At 39.8% G+C, this 19,391-nt stretch overlaps 1 protein-coding gene across 1 annotated transcript in view; it reads right to left on the bottom strand.

Annotated features, from left to right (window-relative positions):
- Positions 1-19,391, bottom strand: part of CRACD (capping protein inhibiting regulator of actin dynamics) — a 288,315-nt gene that overhangs the window by 132,610 nt on the left and 136,314 nt on the right. The window contains exon 5 of the mRNA XM_055588637.1: positions 1,614-1,761. Coding sequence (XP_055444612.1) covers positions 1,614-1,761 — 148 coding nt within the window. The remainder of the gene's footprint in view (positions 1-1,613; positions 1,762-19,391) is intronic.

The raw sequence follows: 19,391 nt of genomic DNA, 5'->3' as shown, positions 1-19,391 counted from the left end.
CCACCACCATGACACCCTCCCATCCCATGGGAGGGAGCATGACCCTATCTTCATTTGGGACTTTCGCAGAACCAAAAGACAATAAATTTCTGTTGTTTTAAACCACCCAGTTTGTGGTCTTTTGTTATAGCAACACTCGGAAACTGATAGAGTGGTGGAGGTACAGTTTACTTATTGTGCATGTGTGTGTTTTAATTGCAGAGGAAAGACACTTAGAATAAGCCAGAGAGACAAGAAGAAGACAAGGTAACTTTTCTTATGTATCTAAACCAAGGAAATGACATTATTTCCTCTAAAGCTGACATTGCTACTCTCTCTCCCATCTACTCTACTCTTGCTCATAGGCCTCCTGGCAATGTCTGGGACATCACCATGTTCCCTTGTTAGGAGCTTCGTATTAGCTCCTTCTCGACTTGGAACACACCAGGGCTAACCCCAGAATTCCTGTCTTTCCTCAATAAGGCAGACCCTGCCACCTCACTTAACCCTGAAATCTATCTTCCCACCCACCCAGCATATTTCCACGTTCCCTTACCTGGCTCTGCTTTTTCTTTTTTCCATATTCTTACTGGCTTCTAATATCCTGATTACTCTTAATTTATTTCTCTATTGTGTACATTATTTATTATTTGTTTCTCTCCATACTAGAATAGGCTCCATGAGGGCAGGGATCTTCACCTGTTTCATTCATGATGGGAATTAGCATCTAGAATAGTACCTAATTCATAAGACATGCTCAACAAAGATTTTGTTAATCCATTATTTATTTTTAATTAGGCACTTTGTCATTATAGAAACTGTACATGTCATCAAAAACATTAGAAAAAATTAAGAACTTCAAGTTCCTTCCATCCAATATCTTCCCAATCATTATAAAACAAAATGGTTTTTATCTGCTTTTAAGTGATTCCCTAAGGAATCCTGTCTCTTGAGAAAAAATGTCATGGTAGGTATAAAACCCACTTTCCAAGGCTTGGTGTATGCATTAAACAACACTGAATATAATGCTTGTTGTAACAAATAATACAGGTAGTTATTTTCTCATCTTTGATCTTGTCTTTAACTTTCACCCTTTCCTCCAAGTTTCAAAAAGTAGGTGACAGATAGCTGCAGTTGAAAGAAGGGTATGATGCTGTTTTTACTGGGGGGCAGGTGTGAAATGCCTTCCATTCCAGGCACTCAGGACAAAGCCCTCAGTTTACAGTACCAAGCTCAACAGACCAAACGCACCATGAGACACAGGGCCGCTAACTTATTCCATAGAATTTTATAACAGCAGCAAATAATAGTTATTAACAATAAATAATAACAGTTTTATTTTTATATTATACTCTCCCATTGGCAAAGCATTTTCATACGAAATTTTTTCTTACAGATAAAAGAACTGGAGCTCTGAGAATTTAAATGACTTGTCCAAATTTACACAGATGGTGAGTAAAAGAACTGAGAATTAAATCTAGAATTAGAAGACCATCAATGACAAGGATCTTTTAACTTGATATTTAGTGAAATGCATACCATCCATGTCAAGTCCCACTCACAATAAATGAAATATTCTTTAGTATTTTCTTTGTGAGCTACCTCTTTCCCCATCCTCTAAACAAATGACTTACCTCTCTGAATAGCTATACGTCCTTTCCTTGTAGATAGCTCTTCTCCAAAATTTTCTTCTTGTAAAAAGAAGAATTTATCCTCAGTGGTAAGTGTGCCCAGAAATAGGGTACATTGTTGAGAAAGCCTGGGAATCACTGCTCTTGTGACCTGTTGAGAAAAAAAAAAATCATGAGCTTTATATCTTCAGTTCTCTCTGAAGACATCTTTAAAATGAATCTCTTTTCCATTCCCTGGCAGAAGTCATTACAAAAGAGGTTTTTTTATTGCTTGTTTTTTTTCTTGAGGTTTCCAATTAGGTTTAGTGATATTAAATTTGCATTCTTTAGCCTAAATTTATTCTAAGGCCTTAAAAGCACTTATTATAAACTGTTTCCACTTTTGAAGAGGCTGAAAGGATCATGAATATTGAGGCTCCCATCCTTCTTATACACAGAATTCTCATGTTTATTTTTCATGGTAATTCAGCTAAAATTCAAGGAGCTAGAAGACACAAATTCAGTCTCGGGAAGGCAGTAATCATTAGACTATTTCCTTCCCTAGAAATAATGAGGGCACCTTTTTATTCAAGTACCAACTGCAGCATTAACTAGGTTAATGGGCTCCCTGTGAGTAGGGCACACACAATCCCTTTAAATACACTGGAAGGGAAATGACTTAATGACTGGAGATGTTAACTGGAAAGGAGATGGGAAATGTCCAGGAACAACTCCAGATTTATATATGCCCTTCACAAACCCCAGGAAAAGAAGACAACATTCTGGGGCAATGACACAGAAAGAAATCACTTCAATTCTCAGGATGACAATGGCCACTGGGAGGAGTTCACAATGTGGGCTTAGAGAAGGATTTCCAGTCATGGCTAAGAGGGAAAGCTTGTATCAGACCAACTTTCATTGAAACAGCTAGAAAAGCTATACAGAATTATTTTTAAAGGCTATTGAAAGGTACTGGAGTACTACCAAGGCAGACAGGACATGAGAGGATAAGAACTTAGGGAGAAGGGAAATAAAAATGAGGTACTACTTTTCCTCTGAAGAAATCTACTTTTTTTTTTTTTTTTTTACTTATTCATTTATTTTACTTATTATTTTGTGCTGGGTCTTCATTGCTGGCTATTTCTCTTGTTGCAGTGAGCAAGGGCTACTCTTGCTGCAGAGCACAGGCTCTACAGCATGTGGGCTTCAGTAGCTGTGGCACATGGGCTCAACAGTTGAGGCTCCGGGGCTCTTGAGCACAGGCTCAATAGTTATGGCACATGAGCTTAGCTGCCCTGGAGCAAGTGGGATATTCCTGGATCAGGGATCAAACCTGTGTCTTCTGCATTGGCTGGAGGATTCTTTACCACTGAGCCACCAGGGAAGCCCCTGAAATCTACTGATCTTTAAGAGGCACAGGACAAAACTGCTGAGAAGCCAAGCAGCTGCTTATAGACAACATGAAGTGAGGAGACCTTTTAATAAGCTGACAAGGTTGAGGAGACCCCAAAGTAAAGGGAAGTCCAGAGAAGCAAGTTCCACATTCTTTCTCTCTAAGCATTTGCTCATTGATAGACAATGTAAACCAAGCAGAAAACAGCAGCTAAGAGGCTGGGGAGTTAAACAGTGCATTTGATAGTTCGATGATGCTGGAGGAATGAAAAGCAGAGTTCAGGGCCCACTGATAAAGGAAAAGCCCAGGTAAATATCCCATGCTTTCAGTTAGGATGCCTTAAAGGGGAACATCCTCAGAGAGGGCAATGGCACCCCACTCCAGTGCTCTTGCCTTGGAGAATCCCATGGACGGAGGAGCCTGGTGGGCTGCTGTCTATGGGGTCGCACAGAGTCAGACACGACTGAAGCAACTTAGCAGCAGCAGCAGCAAAGGGCTACGTCCTAGAATGAAGGCCTTAAAAATACAACTGAAGCCTTCAATCAGTTCAGTCCCTCATTAGATTAAAGAGGTCTGTGTTACTCCAACTGCCTGTCAGAAGCAAATGTAAGCCTCTGGAGAAAGATACCATCATCCATAGCAACTATGACTTTTTATACATGTGTGTACTTAGTCACTCAGTCATGTCTGACTCTTGGCAACCCTAAGGACTGTAGCCTGCCAGGCTCCTCTGTCCATGGAATTCTCTAGGCAAGAATACTGGAGAAATGGATTGCCATTTCCTCCTCGAGGGGATCTTCCCCACCCAGGGATTGAACCAGAGTCTCCTGTGTCTTCTGCATTGCAGGTGGATTCTTTACCCACTCAGCCATTATGTATCAGGGAAGCTTATACATAAAGTCCCACATTCATTCAACAATTACTAGGCAATGATTTCTCTTTCAAGAAAAAAAGAGACAGTGAAAACTGCACTCAACAACTGTGATTACATAGTGCTTAAAGAACACACATTAACGTTTATGGAAATTAACCACATGTGGATCACAAAAGTTTCAAGAAATTTCAACAAATGGAAACGATAGAGTACTTTTCTGAACCTATTATTTTGGATTAAATAGATTCACAGGAAACTACAAAAATAATATAATTTTTTAAGTTAAAGTAAAATTTACATTCAGTAAAACACTGGTTTTAAGTGTATAGTTTGATACATTTTGACAAAGAAATCAAATTGTGCAATAACCAACAAAATAAAAATACAGAGGCTTTCCATCATTCCAGAAAGTTCCCTCAGGTGACTTTTAATCAATCTCCACATCCCAAAGGCAAGCACTGTTTTCATTGCTATTACCATAGATTAGTTTTGCCTGTTTTAGAGCTTTAAAAAAAAAATGGGCTCATATAGTATGTCAGTCAGTCAGTCAGTTCAGTCACTCAGTCTTGTCTGACTCTTTGTGACCCCATGAACCACAGCATGCCAGGCCTCCCTGTCCATCACCAGCTCCCGGAGTTCACCAAAACTCATGTCCATTGAGTCGATGATGCCATCCAACCATCTCATCCTCTGTTCTCACCTTCTCCTCCTGCCCTCAATCTTTCTCAGCATCAGGGTCTTTTCAAATGAGTCAACTCTTCGCATCAGATGGCCAAAGTATTGGAGTTTTGGCCTCAACATCAGTCCTTCCAATGAACACCTAGGACTGGTCTCCTTTAGGAGGGACTGGTTGGATCTCCTTGCAGTCCAAGGGACTCTCAAGAGTCTTCTCCAACACCACACTTCAAAAGCATCAATTCTTTGATGCTCAGCTTTCTTTATAGTCCAACTCTCACATCCATACATGACTACTGGAAAAACCATAGCTTTGACTAAATGGACCTTTATTGACAAGGTACTGTCTCTGCTTTTTAATATGCTATCTAGGTTGGTCATAACTTTCCTTCCAAGGAGTAAGCGTCTTCTAATTTCATGCCTGTAATCACCATCTGCAGTGATTTTGGAGCCCCCCAAAATAAAGTCAGCCACTGTTTCCACTGTTTCCCCATCTATTTGCCGTGAAGTGATGGGACCGGATGCCATGATCTTCGTTTTCTGAATGTTGAGCTTTAAGCCAACTTTTTGACTCTCCCCTTTCACTTTCATCAAGAGGCTCTTTAGTTCCTCTTCACTTTCTGCCATAAGGGTGGTGTCATCTGCATATCTGAGGTTATTGATATTTTTCCTGGCAACCTTGACTCCAGCTTGTGCTTCTTCCAGCCCAGCATTTCTCATGATGTACTCTGCATGTAAGTTAAATAAGCAGGGTGACAATATACAGCCTTGATGTACTCCTTTTCCTATTTGGAACCAGTCTGTTGTTCCATGTCCAGTTCTAGTTGCTTCCTGACCTGCATACAGGTTTCTCAAGAGGCAGGTCAGGTGGTCCGGTATTCCCATCTCTTTCAGAATTTTCCACAGTTTATTGTGATACACACAGTCAAAGGCTTTGGCATAGTAAATAAAGCAAAAAAGATGTCCTTTTCATTACAGGGGACTGGAATACAAAAGTAGAAAGTCAAGAAACACCTGGAGTAACAGGCAAATTTGGCCTTGGAGTACAGAATGAAGCAGGGCAAAGGCAAATACAGTTTTGCCAAGAGAACGCACTGGTCATAGCAAACACCCTCTTCCAACACACAAGAGAAGACTCTACACATGGACATCACCAGATGGCCAACACTGAAATCAGACTGATTATATTCCTTGCAGTCAAAGACAGAGCTCTCTACAGTCAGCAAAAACAAGACCAGGAGCTGACTGTGGCTCAGACCATGAACTCCTTATTGCCAAATTCAGACTTAAATGGAAGAAAGTGGTGAAAACCACTAGATTATTCAAGTATGACCTAAATCAAATCCCTTATGATTATACAGTGGAAGTGAGAAATAGATTTAAGGGCCTAGATCTGATAGATAGAGTGCCTGATGAGCTATGGAATGAGGTTCGTGATATTGTACAGGAGACAGGGATCAAGACCATCCCCAAGAAAAAGAAATGCAAAAAGGCAAAATGGCTGTCTGCGGAGGCCTTACAAATAGCTGTGAAAAGAAGAGAAGCGAAAAGCAAAGGAGAAAAGGAAATATATAAGCATCTGAATGCAGAGTTCCAAAGAATAGCAAGAAGAGATAAGAAAGCCTTCCTCAGCGATCAATGCAAAGAAATAGAGGGAAACAACAGAATGGGAAAGACTGGAGATCTCTTCAAGAAAATTAGAGATACCAAGGGAACGTTTCATGCAAAGATGGGCTCAGTAAAGGACAGAAATGGTATGGACCTAACAGAAGCAGAAGATATTAAGAAGAGGTGGCAAGAATACACATAAGAACTGTACAAAAAAGATCTTCACGACCCAAATAATCACAATGGTGTGATCACTCACCTGGAGCCAGACATCCTGGAATGTGAAGTTAAGTGGGCCTCAGGAAGCATCACTATGAACAAAGCTAGTGGAGGTGATGGAATTCCAGTTGAGCTATTTCAAATCCTAAAAGATGATGTTGTGAAATGCTGCACTCAGTATGTCAGCAAATTTAGAAAACTCAGCAGTGGCCACAGGACTGGAAAAGGTCAGTTTTCATTCCAATCCCAAAGAGAGGCAATGCCAAAGAATGCTCAAACTACCGCACAATTTTACTCATCTCACACGCTAGTAAAGTAATGCTCAAAATTCTCCAAGCCAGGCTTCAGCAATATGTGAACTGTGAACTTCCAGATGTTCAAGCTGGCTAAAGCCAGCTTCTAAAGAAAAGGCAGAGGAACCAGAGACCAAATTGCCAACATCCGCTGGATCATTGAAAAAGCAAGAAAGTTCCAGAAAAACATATAGTATGTACTGGCTTTATTTACTCAGCATAATGTCTTGAGATTCATCTACACTGTTGAGTGTATCAATAGTTCACCCTTCTTTATTGCTAAGCAATAAGTCCACTGTATGAAAATATCATAACTTTTTAATATATTCCCTTATAAATGGGTATTTGGCTGTTTTCATTTGGGGCTACTATGACTAAAGCTATTATATTCTTACATGTCTCTTTATGAATAAATATTTTCATTCCTGTTGGGTAAATACCTAGGAGTGGACATGCTAGGTTATAGAATTGGTGAATGTAACCTTATAAGAAACTGCCGAACATTTTCCCCAAATAGCTGTTATCATTTTATACTCCCATCAGTAACACATGAGAGTCCAGTTTACACAGACTCATCAACATTTGGTGTTGGCAGACTTTTAGTTTGTGCCATTCCAGTGTGAGGTCGTGATATGCATTTCTTTGGTGGCTAATCATAGCTTTTTGCATATCTTTCTGCACAGTGTCTGTTCAAGTTTTTAGTCCATTATTTTCAAATTGTTATTTTTTAAAATTACTCATAGGAGTTCATTTTATATTGATGCCAGTCTTTCGTCAGACATATGTATTGTTTATATTTTCTCTGAGCCTGTGGTTTGCCTCTTCAATTTCTAACAGTCTTTTGATGAACACAAGTTTTTAATGCTGATAAATCCTATTTTATCATTTTTTTCTTTATATTAGTGCTTTTGGCATCCTTTAAGAAATCTTTCCCTGCTTCAAAGTTTAAAAGATATTCACCTACTTTTTTTCCAAGAAGTACAGTTTTAGCTTTATGTTTATGCCTATGACCTATCTCAAAATAATTTTTGTTTGTGGTCTAAGGAAGGAGTATGTGGTTCATTTCCCCCAACTTATTCCCACAACATTTGTTGAAAAGACTTTCCTTTTCTCATTAAACTGTCATAACACATTCGTTGAAGATTAATTGACATATATTAAAGTGAAAGTAGTAGTCACTCAGTCGTGTCTGACTCTTTGTGACACCGTGGAGTGGAGCCCACCAGGCTCCGTTGTCCATGGAATTCTCCAGGCAAGAATACTGGCGCGGGTTGCCATGCCCTTCTCCAGGGGATCGAACCCAGGTCTCCCCCACTGCAGGCAGATTCTTTACCATTTGAACTACCTGGGAAGCCTGACATGCATTACAGCATGTTTTCAATGTTTCATGTTTTCTTTAGTCAATCCTAAAGGAAATAAATCCTGAATATTCATTGGAAGGACCGATGCTGAAGCTGAAGCTCCAATACTTTGGCCACTTGATGCAAAGAGCTGACTCTTTAGAAAAGACCCTGATGCTGGGAAAGACTGAAGGAAGGAGGAGAAGGGGACGACAGAGGAAGAGATGGTTGGATGGCATCACCAACTCAACGGACTTGAGTTTTAGCAAGCTCCATGAGATGGTGAAGGACAGGGAAGCCTGGTGTGTTGCAGTCCATGGGGTTGCAAAGAGTTGGACATGACTGAGCTTTTGAACAATAACAGCATGTTTTTAATTAAGCTAGAAATCAATACAAAAATGCTAACCAGAGAATTCTCAAATGTTTGGAAATGAAGCAGTACACATCTAAATAGCACAGGTCAAAGAAGAAATCACAAGAGTAATTAGAAAAAATTTAACTAAAGTAATAAAAAATGACAAATAAAAACTAGTGAAGTGAAGCTAAGCTATATTTTAAAAGAAAGATAGAAATCAATCATTTATATATCTATATCAAAGAATTAGAAAAAGAACAAAGAAATAAATCCAAGGAAAGAAAGAGGAAATAAACAATAAGAAAAAAAATTAATGAACTAGACAGAAAACAATTAAGAGTACAGAAAAATAAGCAAAGGCAAAAAAGTTGGTTCTTTGAAAAAGACTAGTAACACTAAACCTTCAGCTGGTCCTCAAAAAGCATAGTCAAAGCCTTTCACCCCATCCCTATGACCTAAAAATCGTCTCCCTACCACACTGATTTCACACAGATTAAGTCTTATTTCCCTATCATTGGTCCCAAAGACACAGGGTCTATTTTGCCTGTAAGACTTCTGTGTTCATTCGTTACAGAGAAACAAATAGAGAAAAACAGAAATAAACACAAGGAGGTTCCAGAATTTCTAATATGAGCTCTCTGTCAGCAACTCTGTGAAGTTAAAACAACGGTGGCCTGAAGAAACCTCAGCTTCCAAGATGTGAAACCGTCAATACGAGTATTTGAAACACTGCTTTCCATCCATGATCATTAAGAATGAACTTCATTCTAAGTGCCTTAAAAAGGCAATGAACAAAAATATAAAGTCAGTGTGATTAGTAAGACATTTTACAATTAAGTCTACAAAATGTGAATACAAATCTATTTTCCCCTGATACTAAGGCACTATGATACTCAATATTAGCAATAATTATGTTCAAACAAAAGATAAGTCACACATCATCTGTGAAATATTTGTTCTCCCTCCCTCTGTATAAAATGATTTTATAAATGATACACAAAAATCAACCAACAGTATTAATAACTTTCTGATAATTAATGCACAGATGAAAAATTGGCAATAAATCTAATTCATTTCTTAGTCAATAGTTAAAATGTTGGTGAAAATTTGAGGAAATATTTTAAAATTACTTGAGATGCAAAATGGATCATACTATTGATGAAAATACAGAAAACACTGTCTCAATAATGATATCTATAAAGAATTATTTTTTAGTGAGCCACTAAAGAAAGAAAGGCAGAAGAAATATACATTCTAATAATAAATGACTTCTTGAATTAAAAAAAAAAACAATTGTTTTATGAAGAGCCTGTACAAATTGATGGAGTAAAGAAATGAGTCCAGGAAAAGATAACACCAGCTGTGAAAGGCATTCATTGCATCACTCAGAGGCAAGCTATTACAGAAAAGAAGTTGACTCCAGAAAAACACCAAGTGCTACAGAATGTCACTGGCATTGTTAATTTAGTAGAATCATTGTGCAATCTCGTCATAACATGGAACTGAGCATGAAAATCTTTTATACTACACAGTGGTTCCTTGGTTATTTCACACCATCACACCAAGACTTGTCAAATATCAATCTGACTTATACTTGTTCTTTTATAAGTAAACATGTGATCTAAAATATCCTGACTGCTCCAGTGAAAGCAACTGTCAACTGTTTGCTTCAAAAGATATGCTTTTGGTGAAGAAACAAAAAGAGAACATGCTTATTCTTTTTTTCTTTCCAAACATTTTCCTAAACAGTGATCCAGGTTATAAGCTAGTTGTCATTTAATTTTCTGATACAGTTGACGCTTTAATAATGAGTGGTAAATAATTACTTTTCAAGGAAACTGACTCTGAAAAGAATATTTTGAAAATGGGTGTTTGGAGAGTTTTCCATCAGGTGATTTTTGTTGTTGATGAAAATGATGGAAGTCATCACCTTTAGGAGTCATCGTTGAATCCTCTTTCTCACACTTCCCACAATTGTTCCAAACCTAATTTTTCTCTTCTGACAGCTAACTGGTAACACTTTTAAAATACATCAAGACCACAACCGTCTTATCAGCTCGGATGCTCCCAGGCTAGTCCTGACTACTACCATCTCACTCCTAGATTAAAGCAGCGGCTTGCTGTTGACCTGCCTGTGTATACTTCCCCAATTCCTTCACTACACCACTGCCCCCAGCAGCGAGTCACCCTCACTCTTCTGCTCAAAACCGTCTGACGGTTTCTCACATGTCTCTGAGTAAAAGCCAAATTCCCTACAATGGTCTACAAAGTCCCTACATGATTGGACCATCACACCCACCTCCAGCCCCGATGGACCTATGCCTCGAAAAGGCCAGGCACACGTGGTCTTAGGTTTTGTACTGGCTGCTCCCTTTGCCTGGGGAATATTTCCCCAGATATCCTCCCTTACCTCCTTCAGATTTTTACTGAAATATCACTTTCCCATGTGGCTTCCCTGGTCCCCATCTAAAACAGTAACTATTCCCAACACTTCACATTCCCTTTCATTGCTTTGCTTTTTTCTTTAACGTTTATCATCATCTAACAAATTTTAATTACATGTGCTTATCTGTTATTGTCCATCTCCCTTTCTCACTGAATGAGGGGAGGAATTCTGTCTGTTTTGTGTTCAGTGTTCTAGCTCCAAGATCTGTAACAATGCCTAGCAATAACACTTGAATATGTGAATACCTGATGTGCAAAGAATAAGGAGTTTATAGAAATCTTCATATCTGCACACTTTAAAAACTTGGAAACAGCATTTTCTAAATCTTCCGAATGAATTTTAATGAATTTTGAACTCTTTCTTAGAAATATAAAAATGTAATATGCTTTATAAGGATGATTGAGTGGGAAAAATAACAATTACTAGCTGAACTGAAACAAAAACTTTGGCACTGTTGGTGAATGCCATTGAAAAAATATATATTTTGATTTACTAAGTGCAGCCAATGATGTCATTCTTCTATTTGGATCAATTCCTCTTTATGAATTACCTTTTTTGGCTATTAAAACTCAATTATCAAAATAAAATGAACTTACAACCACATCATTAAATGTATCACACAGGGTTACATCAAAACAAAGCACAAAATGATATATATTCAATTACTGTGCTCTCACAAAGCAAAGGGAATTTTTCTGAAATGTTAATCAATAAAACATCTACTTCTGCTTTACTGACTACACGAAAGCCTATGATTGTATGGATCACAACAAACTGTGGAAAATTCTTCAAATGATGGGAATACCAGCCCACCTTACCTGCCTTTGAGAAACCTGTATGCAGGTCAAGAAGCAATAGTTCGAATCAGACACAGAACAACGGACTGGTTCAAAACTGGGAAAAGAGTAGGTCAAGGCTGTATATTGTCATCTTGCTTATTTAACTTATATGCAGAGTACATCATGTGAAATGCCAGGCTGCATAAAGTACAAGCTGAAATCAAGATTGCTGGGAAAAATACCAATAACCTCAGATATGCAGATGATCCCACCCTCATGTTAGAAAGCAAAGAGGAACTAAAGAGCCTCTTGATAAGAGTGAAAGAGGAGAGTGAAAAAGCTGGCTTGAAACTCAACATTCAAAAAACTAAGATCACGGCATCTTGTCCCAGCACTTCACAGCAAATAGATGGGGAAAAGTGGAAACAGTGATAGGTTTATTTTCCTGGGCTCCAAAAATCACTGTGGATGGTAACTGCAGTCATAAAGTTAGAAGACATTTTCTCCTTCAAAGGAAAGCTATGACAAACCTAGACAGTGTATTAAAAAGCAGAGACATTACTTTGCCAACAAGGTCCGTATAGTCAAAGCTATGGTTTTTCCAGTAGTCAGGTATGGATGTGAGAGTTGGACCATAAACAAGGTTAAGCACCAAAGAACTGATGCTTTCAAACTGTGGTGTTGGAGAAGACTCCATGGAGTCTTGGAGAGTCCCATGGACTGCAAGGAGATCAAACCAGTCAATCCTGAAGGAAATCAACCCTGAATATTCACTGGATGGACTGATGGTGAAGCTGAAGCTCCAAAACTTTGGCCACCTGATGCCAAGAGTCACCTCACTAGAAAAGACCTTGATGCTGGGAAAGACTGAAGGCAAAAGAAGAAGGGGGCAGTAGAGGATGAGATGGTTAGACAGCGTCACTGACTCAATGGACATGAATTTGAGCAAACTCCGGGAGTTAATGGAGGACAGAGGAGCCGGGCATGCTGTAGTCCATGGGGTCGTAAAGAATTGGACACAACTGGCACCCTACTCCAGCACTCTCGCCTGGAAAATCCCATGGACAGAGGAGCCCGGTAGGCTGCAGTCCATGGGGTCATGAAGAGTTGGACATGACTGAGCAACTTCACTTTGACTTTTCACTTTCATGCACTGGAGAAGGAAATGGCAACCCACTCCAGCGTTCTTGCCTGGAGAATCCCAGGGATAGGGGAGCCTGGTGGGCTGCGGTCTATGGGGTCGCGAAGAGTCGGACACAACTGAGCGACTTCACTTTCACTTTAGTGACTGAACAAGAATGACTTGGCCTCTGTCCTCCTTTACACCTTTGGCTCTCACTACCACCAAAATGATTCCAACTCTACAAGGTTTATGTTCCAGCAACACCTAATTTCTGGTAATTTCTCATGTACAACTCCTGATTCTGGACCCCTCTGCATGGATCTAGGGCTGCCAGGTAAAATGCAGGATGCCCAGTTAAATTTGAACTTCAGATAAACAATAAATAATTTTTAGTATAGGTATGTCCCATGCAATACTGAGGTCTCCTGCATTTTATCTGGCAACCCTGTGCCATTGAAACTCACAATGAGGGCACCTAACTCAGGCTGAATTGGAAATGCTTCCCCAGAAAGGTAATGCTTGAGATAATACTTCTCTTCCACTTTCTTTTCTTACTGTGTCTAAACTCTTAACAGGATAAAACACTGATAGCAATCTAATATTAATAATCTTGGAGGAGATCTTCATCTACAACTTTTAAGAATAAAAGTACTGGAAGGAACTTTAAGATAATATAGTATCATATTGTATTTGTCAGGATTCATTTAGTTGCATGTAACAGAAACTGACTTAGGCAAGCTTGAGCAAAAAACTGTAATTATTATAATTAAAATCTATTATAATTATACTTACAAATTTACACAGAATTTTTGGAATAAATATACAGACTGGCTGAAGAAAACTTGAACCTACAGATCATTTCTCATATCTGCTTCTCTCTTTGTTTCTACTATCTGTTTTTCTCTCTACAGGGTCATTTTTTTCCTGGTATTGTGTCTATTCAGCAGGCAGAAGATGGGTCATGCCACACACTTTAGATATCTTCTGTTTAATAGTACAGCCCAGATTAAGGTTAAAACCTCTTAATTCCAGTGGACTCTGATTGGGTCCAACTGGGATCCAATATAATTTGCTATAATCTGAAAGACAGAGTTACAGTGTGTAAAAATGGGTGCCAGGGAGTCATTCCTGGAGAATGGAGGGCAGCGATTTGTAATTCACAAAGAATAAGGAATGGAAGTTACTGATATTTGGGCAAATACCACAAAGGGGAACTTAGCACATACATCCACGTGTGGGCTACACAAAACACTCACATCCACCACCATCATTCTTCCCATCACCACCTACCATGACCCCTACCACCTCCACCACCCACCACCACATGGTGCATATCCTTCTCTCAATCTCCACTCTTGTGATCAAGAAGGTAATGCTTTCCTGGATTTAAGGAAGAGGTAAGGCATCTAAAGACCGGGGTCTTTGTTACTGTATATGCTTTCCTAAAGTATCCTGGAAGTTAGTCTGCCCAACATGATTATCACAAAAGGACAGAAAAAAAGTATCCAGAATCTTTGCTTTCAAAATTAGCAGGACATCAAGAGGCTGTAAGTAAATGGCTCACAGTATTTAATGTTCTAAAATAAATTCAAATAAAAAGAAAATAAATTCTAATAAATTAAAATACTTATCCCTTTCTTTAAATTTTGGTTTAAGTTTGCTACAACAAGACTAAAAAACAAACACAACATCTTTCTCAGTCACATTCTAAAAGCAAACATACATACAAACACACACACACCAGTCAAGCTGCAAAACCATTTTCTGGGCAACAGGGATGAAGAAGAATTATTAATATCAATTTCCCCAGGAAAACAGTGAAAGTAGAGGATAGCAGCAAAAAAGGCAGTCCTTAAAAATATTTGCTTTCTCTTAACTTTTTATCTTTCTGTTAGTGAAAACCGAGAGCTAGGTTTAAATAATCACTGAGCGGTACTGTCTAGAAGGCCTCTCATAACCCACCAGATGCTGAAATGAGCTCATCCTCTGTCTTAAAGAATCCCCCCTTCTTCCGGCACTCAAGGATCCAAGCGTTGAGCAGCAAAGGTAACCCCTGCTCCTCAGTTCTTTGAAGACTCACTCCAGCCTTATGATGTTTTTATCATTTTCATGAGTCACTTGAGGTGGCATTTACTATACAACATTAACCCAACCTTATGAGTGAAATGTTGCTTATTCTAAAGGAGGCACTCACTTTATGTATAGCTGCTTCTCATAGTAGATGTTTTCTATAAACTTAACATGGACACTGAATTAATGAACACTAAACCACTGCTCCTTGGAGAAGGCAATAGCACCCCACTCCAGTTCTCTTGCCTGGAAAATCCCATGGATGGAGGAGCCTGGTGGGCTGCAGTCCATGGGGTCACTAGGAGTCAGACACAACTGAGTGACTTCACTTTCATTTTTCACTTTCATGCATTGGAGAAGGAAATGGCAACCCACTCCAGTGTTCTTGCCTGGAGAATCCCAGGGATGGGGGAGCCTGGTGGGCTGCCATCTATGGGGTCTCACAGAGTTGGACACAACTGACGTGACTTAGCAGCAGCAGCAGCAGCAGCAAACCACTGCTCCTAGAGGAAATATAGGGTTAGGTTCCTGAGATCCCTGTTCGTAACATGTTCAGCAATCAATACATGTGTATCATTTTAGGTGGGTTTCTGTTTAAAGATACCTTATTTAGTATATATTGATTCATTAACATTAAACTCAGGCCAACAGCCTACAACTCATGACTGAATTAAGTTTACCTAAGGCTATGGTTTTTTCCAGTGGTCATGTATGGATATGAGAGTTGGACTGTGAAGAAAGCTGAGCGCCGAAGAATTGATGCTTTTGAACTGTGGTGTTGGAGAAGACTCCTTAGAGTCCCTTGCACTGCAAGGAGATCCAACCAGTCCATTCTAAAGGAGATCAGCCCTGGGTGTTCTTTGGAGGGAATGATGCTAAAGCTGAAACTCCAGTACTTCGGCCACCTCATGGGAAGAGTTGATTCATTGGAAAAGATGCTGGGAGGGATTGGGGGCAGGAGGAAAAGGGGACGACAGAGGATGAGATGGCTGGATGGCATCACTGACTCAATGGACGTGAGTTCGAGTGAACTCCAGGAGTTGGTGATGGACAGGGAGGCCTGGCGTGTTGTGATTCATGGGGTCGCAAAGAGTCAGACACGACTGAGCGACTGAACTGAACTGAACTGAACACACACATTTCTCCATAAAGCACATTACAGTCTTCCTGCATTTCAGTAATACTGAATATAGCACACTGGCATCATGCTGGGTTAAGTAGCAAAATCACCTCCACCACCAACAAAAACCCCACAAATATGAGAAAACACAGCAATAAATAGACTGCGAAAAGGACATTTGTTTACACAATGAAAGCAGGAACAATAAGGCCGAACACTGCCTTGTCTGACCTTGGCTGGGAATGTGTATGTTGGACAACTCAAATTTTTTTGCCACTCTGTGTATGTCTGCAAAGGACGACTAAAGTGTCACGAGTACTGATTTTAGGGTTATAAATAAATTTTAACTTGTAGGCAAACTGTCAAATAGAGAATCCAAGAATAATGAGGACTGACTGCAGATATGGTTCCAAGTCTGATATCTGGTTTTCTTCTCTTAAATTTCTTCCCATTTAGACAAAAGGGGTTTGGTGAAGCTCCAAGTAAATTTCATGATCCCCAAGCAAGGTTTTAACTGACTGGAACTAGTTTCATGGAAGCTCACTTACTGTGGAGATAGAAATTTACATCTCTTTGGGGGTTTTTTGGCCACGGCATGCAAGATCTTTCCTGACCAGGAATCAAACCTATACCTGGTGCAGTGGAAGTGAGGAGTCTTAACCACTGGACCACCAAGTAAGTCCCTACAACTCATCTTTCATCCCAAGTTGAAAACCTAGGTTTCAACCCTCAACCCACCTCTATTCACTTCCTTTCTCACATCCTCAGGGGGAAGCTTAGAGAACCCATGAAATGTGACCAGTTTGCAAATTCCTACACCTGGGTGTTTTCAGACACAAGAACAAAATCAGCAATAACGATGCCATGTATGCTTGATACCATACTCCAGGGACTGCCTGTGATCCTTCACTGGACCCAGAGTATGTATCTCCAGGTAAACTCCTTTGAACAAACTGAAAGGTGGAAATTTTCCTTCTTCCAGGCCATGCATAGACTGTTTCACAGCCCCTAACTGGCTGTGGGGTCTGCCCCCCAAAAAGCAAGTGCTAAGAATCACTTTCCTGCATTTCTAGCTCTCATCCAGCAGTCAGTAAGGCAGGGTGTCAGACCACAACTCCAGGATTCATTTACTTCTTCAAGTCAGGATGCCTATGACCTGCCACTTGAGAGCAGATTGTAACAGAAACAGCAGCTGAATGAATATCTTGGAAGGTTTCTGCCCAGACTGGTAACTGCGCTGCTGGTTATGGCCAGGTAGAATTAGGTTTTTTGAGTGGCTTCAGCTTTGCCGGCAGATGCAACACAGTCACCTGGAACAGTGTCTTCTCAGCCCGTTATCAACAGCAACCGGAAGAAAACCCGGGACACCAAATGGCTCTCAGCAGACAGCAGGTCCTGAGTAGTGATACTATCCTTCTTTTCCTCCTGTAAGGCCCCCACCCTGACAGCAGGGGGCAGTAGGAATAATCTGAACTTCAGGCCAGGAGAGCCACAATCCAGTCTTCACTAGATGTGAAATTATATTGTGAAGTTCAAACGAAGGGTATCAGTGACCTCCTTCCCTTTTTCCTCCATCTCCATGCAGTAGCAGGAGGAGAACAGAAATTCTGTTCCTTCATCTCTCGCCTTACCCAACAGAACTTCTGGGAATTCGCAGGTACAACAGCTACACGTAAGTAAAGCTGTGTGGTATAAATAAAGACAATCTAAAGCCATCAGCACATGAAAACATCGTCACAGATGCTCCATTCATAAAAGTCAGGCTCAAGGGTTGGAATCCACCCTTTTCCCCTCCCAGATCTTACAATTTTCTAGAATTCCTCTGCACAGAAAACAGGGGGCTAAACCACAAGTTTTGGTGACCTGTAAGGTTGCTGTTACTATTAACTTTAATTAATAGTCTTCCTTTCACTGTTCACTTCAGAGGCAAGTGGTCTGTACCCTTTATTTATCTCAGCATTGTCTTCTTAACCTCCCCAAACCACTCTTGTTCTCACCGTTCTACTCAAACTGCACAGTGACCCGAGTCCCAAACAAGTCTGTGCTCAATTCACACGCGTCTCAACACTCACCACCCTCCCGTCCACAGCTGCTAGTATACGATGCTGCCAACTGGACACCACTATTTGAATTTGTCTGTTTCTTTAGGCTCCTTGAAAACTGTCTTCCTGATTGCTTTTAATCCTCTACATACATTTCCCCTTCCACTGATAAACCTTCAAAGCGAAGAAAATATTACACAGTTTTTCTAACACCTGTAATTTTACTTTTTCATTTCTGTCATTCTCCATGCCTGATTAGTTTTCTTTTTAAATCTTATTTGTTTCCTTCCCTGATGCCTCTTTAATCTGTTCTCCATTAATCCATGCTGTCATCTACTCATGCCTGACTTGCTCAATATCCCATTATTCAGTCAGTCTCTCTCTGCTCTGCTCTAAACATTACTGTCAGATTAATTCAGGAAAATCTGCTTGCATTGTTACCCCGTTTCCACAAAACATGCAATGACTTCCTATTATTTATTTCAGAAAATATTTCTAGCTGAGTCTGGCATTCAAGACCCCTCACCCCAAAACCTGGCCCCACTTAACCTATCCACTCCAGTTTCTATTACCTAACATCTACCATCCCCCATTACAAATTGCCTGCTCTGGACAAATCAATGTTTCTGCATCCCACAAACATCCAGGATGAGTCTCAACTCTAAGCCTCCCCTAGTGTCAACAAGCATCAGAAAAAAACCCTTTTGTTTTCCCTGGACTTCCACTTTACATTCCCTCTACCACTGTGACTCATGATCACCATTTCCAACAGAGCTAGAGCACACATATATCCCCCAACAAGGAGCCCACCATCGTCAAGGCTAACTGGAGTCTACCACAAAGTACTAGTTCACTCAAAGCAGAATGCATGTGATAGGGAGTGTCAAACCAACTGATGAAGCCTTCTGTTTGTAAAGCTGGCGTCAGGAGCTTATTCTATTAGAAGGTGGAGGAGGAAGAACAGGGAAAAGGAAGGTGTTCTGTTCTGCTACTTGGTGAAAGTACAAACAGAATCTAAGCATCACACCCTGAATTTATTTAATTCTTTGCAGGAAAGTACCTCACCAGATAAACACCTCTGCTGGTTGTTTGAAATACAGATGAGTAAACTAATCTGTTTCTTTATTTGCAGCTTCTAAAAGGTAACTGTTCAAAAGCACATTTTAGGGAATAAACTGCATCTCTCTGATATTTAGTTGGAGAATAAATGGCTATTTTATTTCCTATATTCTTACAGGAAATTTTAGGGTTCAGGCATGAGAGGACAGACATAATATGGGATCAAGAACTGGTTCACCTGTTCACCAGGTATCAAAGGTAGAGTTCTTTTTTTCCTTTTCTTTTGCTTAAAATGACTGCATTTTCTTTTTTTTTTTTTAATTTTATTTTATTTAACTTTACAATATTGTATTGGTTTTGCCATATATCAAAATGAATCTGCCACAGGTATACATGTGTTCCCCAT

This window comes from Bubalus kerabau, chromosome 7, assembly GCF_029407905.1.
Source record: "Bubalus kerabau isolate K-KA32 ecotype Philippines breed swamp buffalo chromosome 7, PCC_UOA_SB_1v2, whole genome shotgun sequence".
NCBI lineage: Eukaryota > Metazoa > Chordata > Mammalia > Artiodactyla > Bovidae > Bubalus > Bubalus kerabau.
This window is presented reverse-complemented; position numbering and strand designations above follow the sequence as displayed.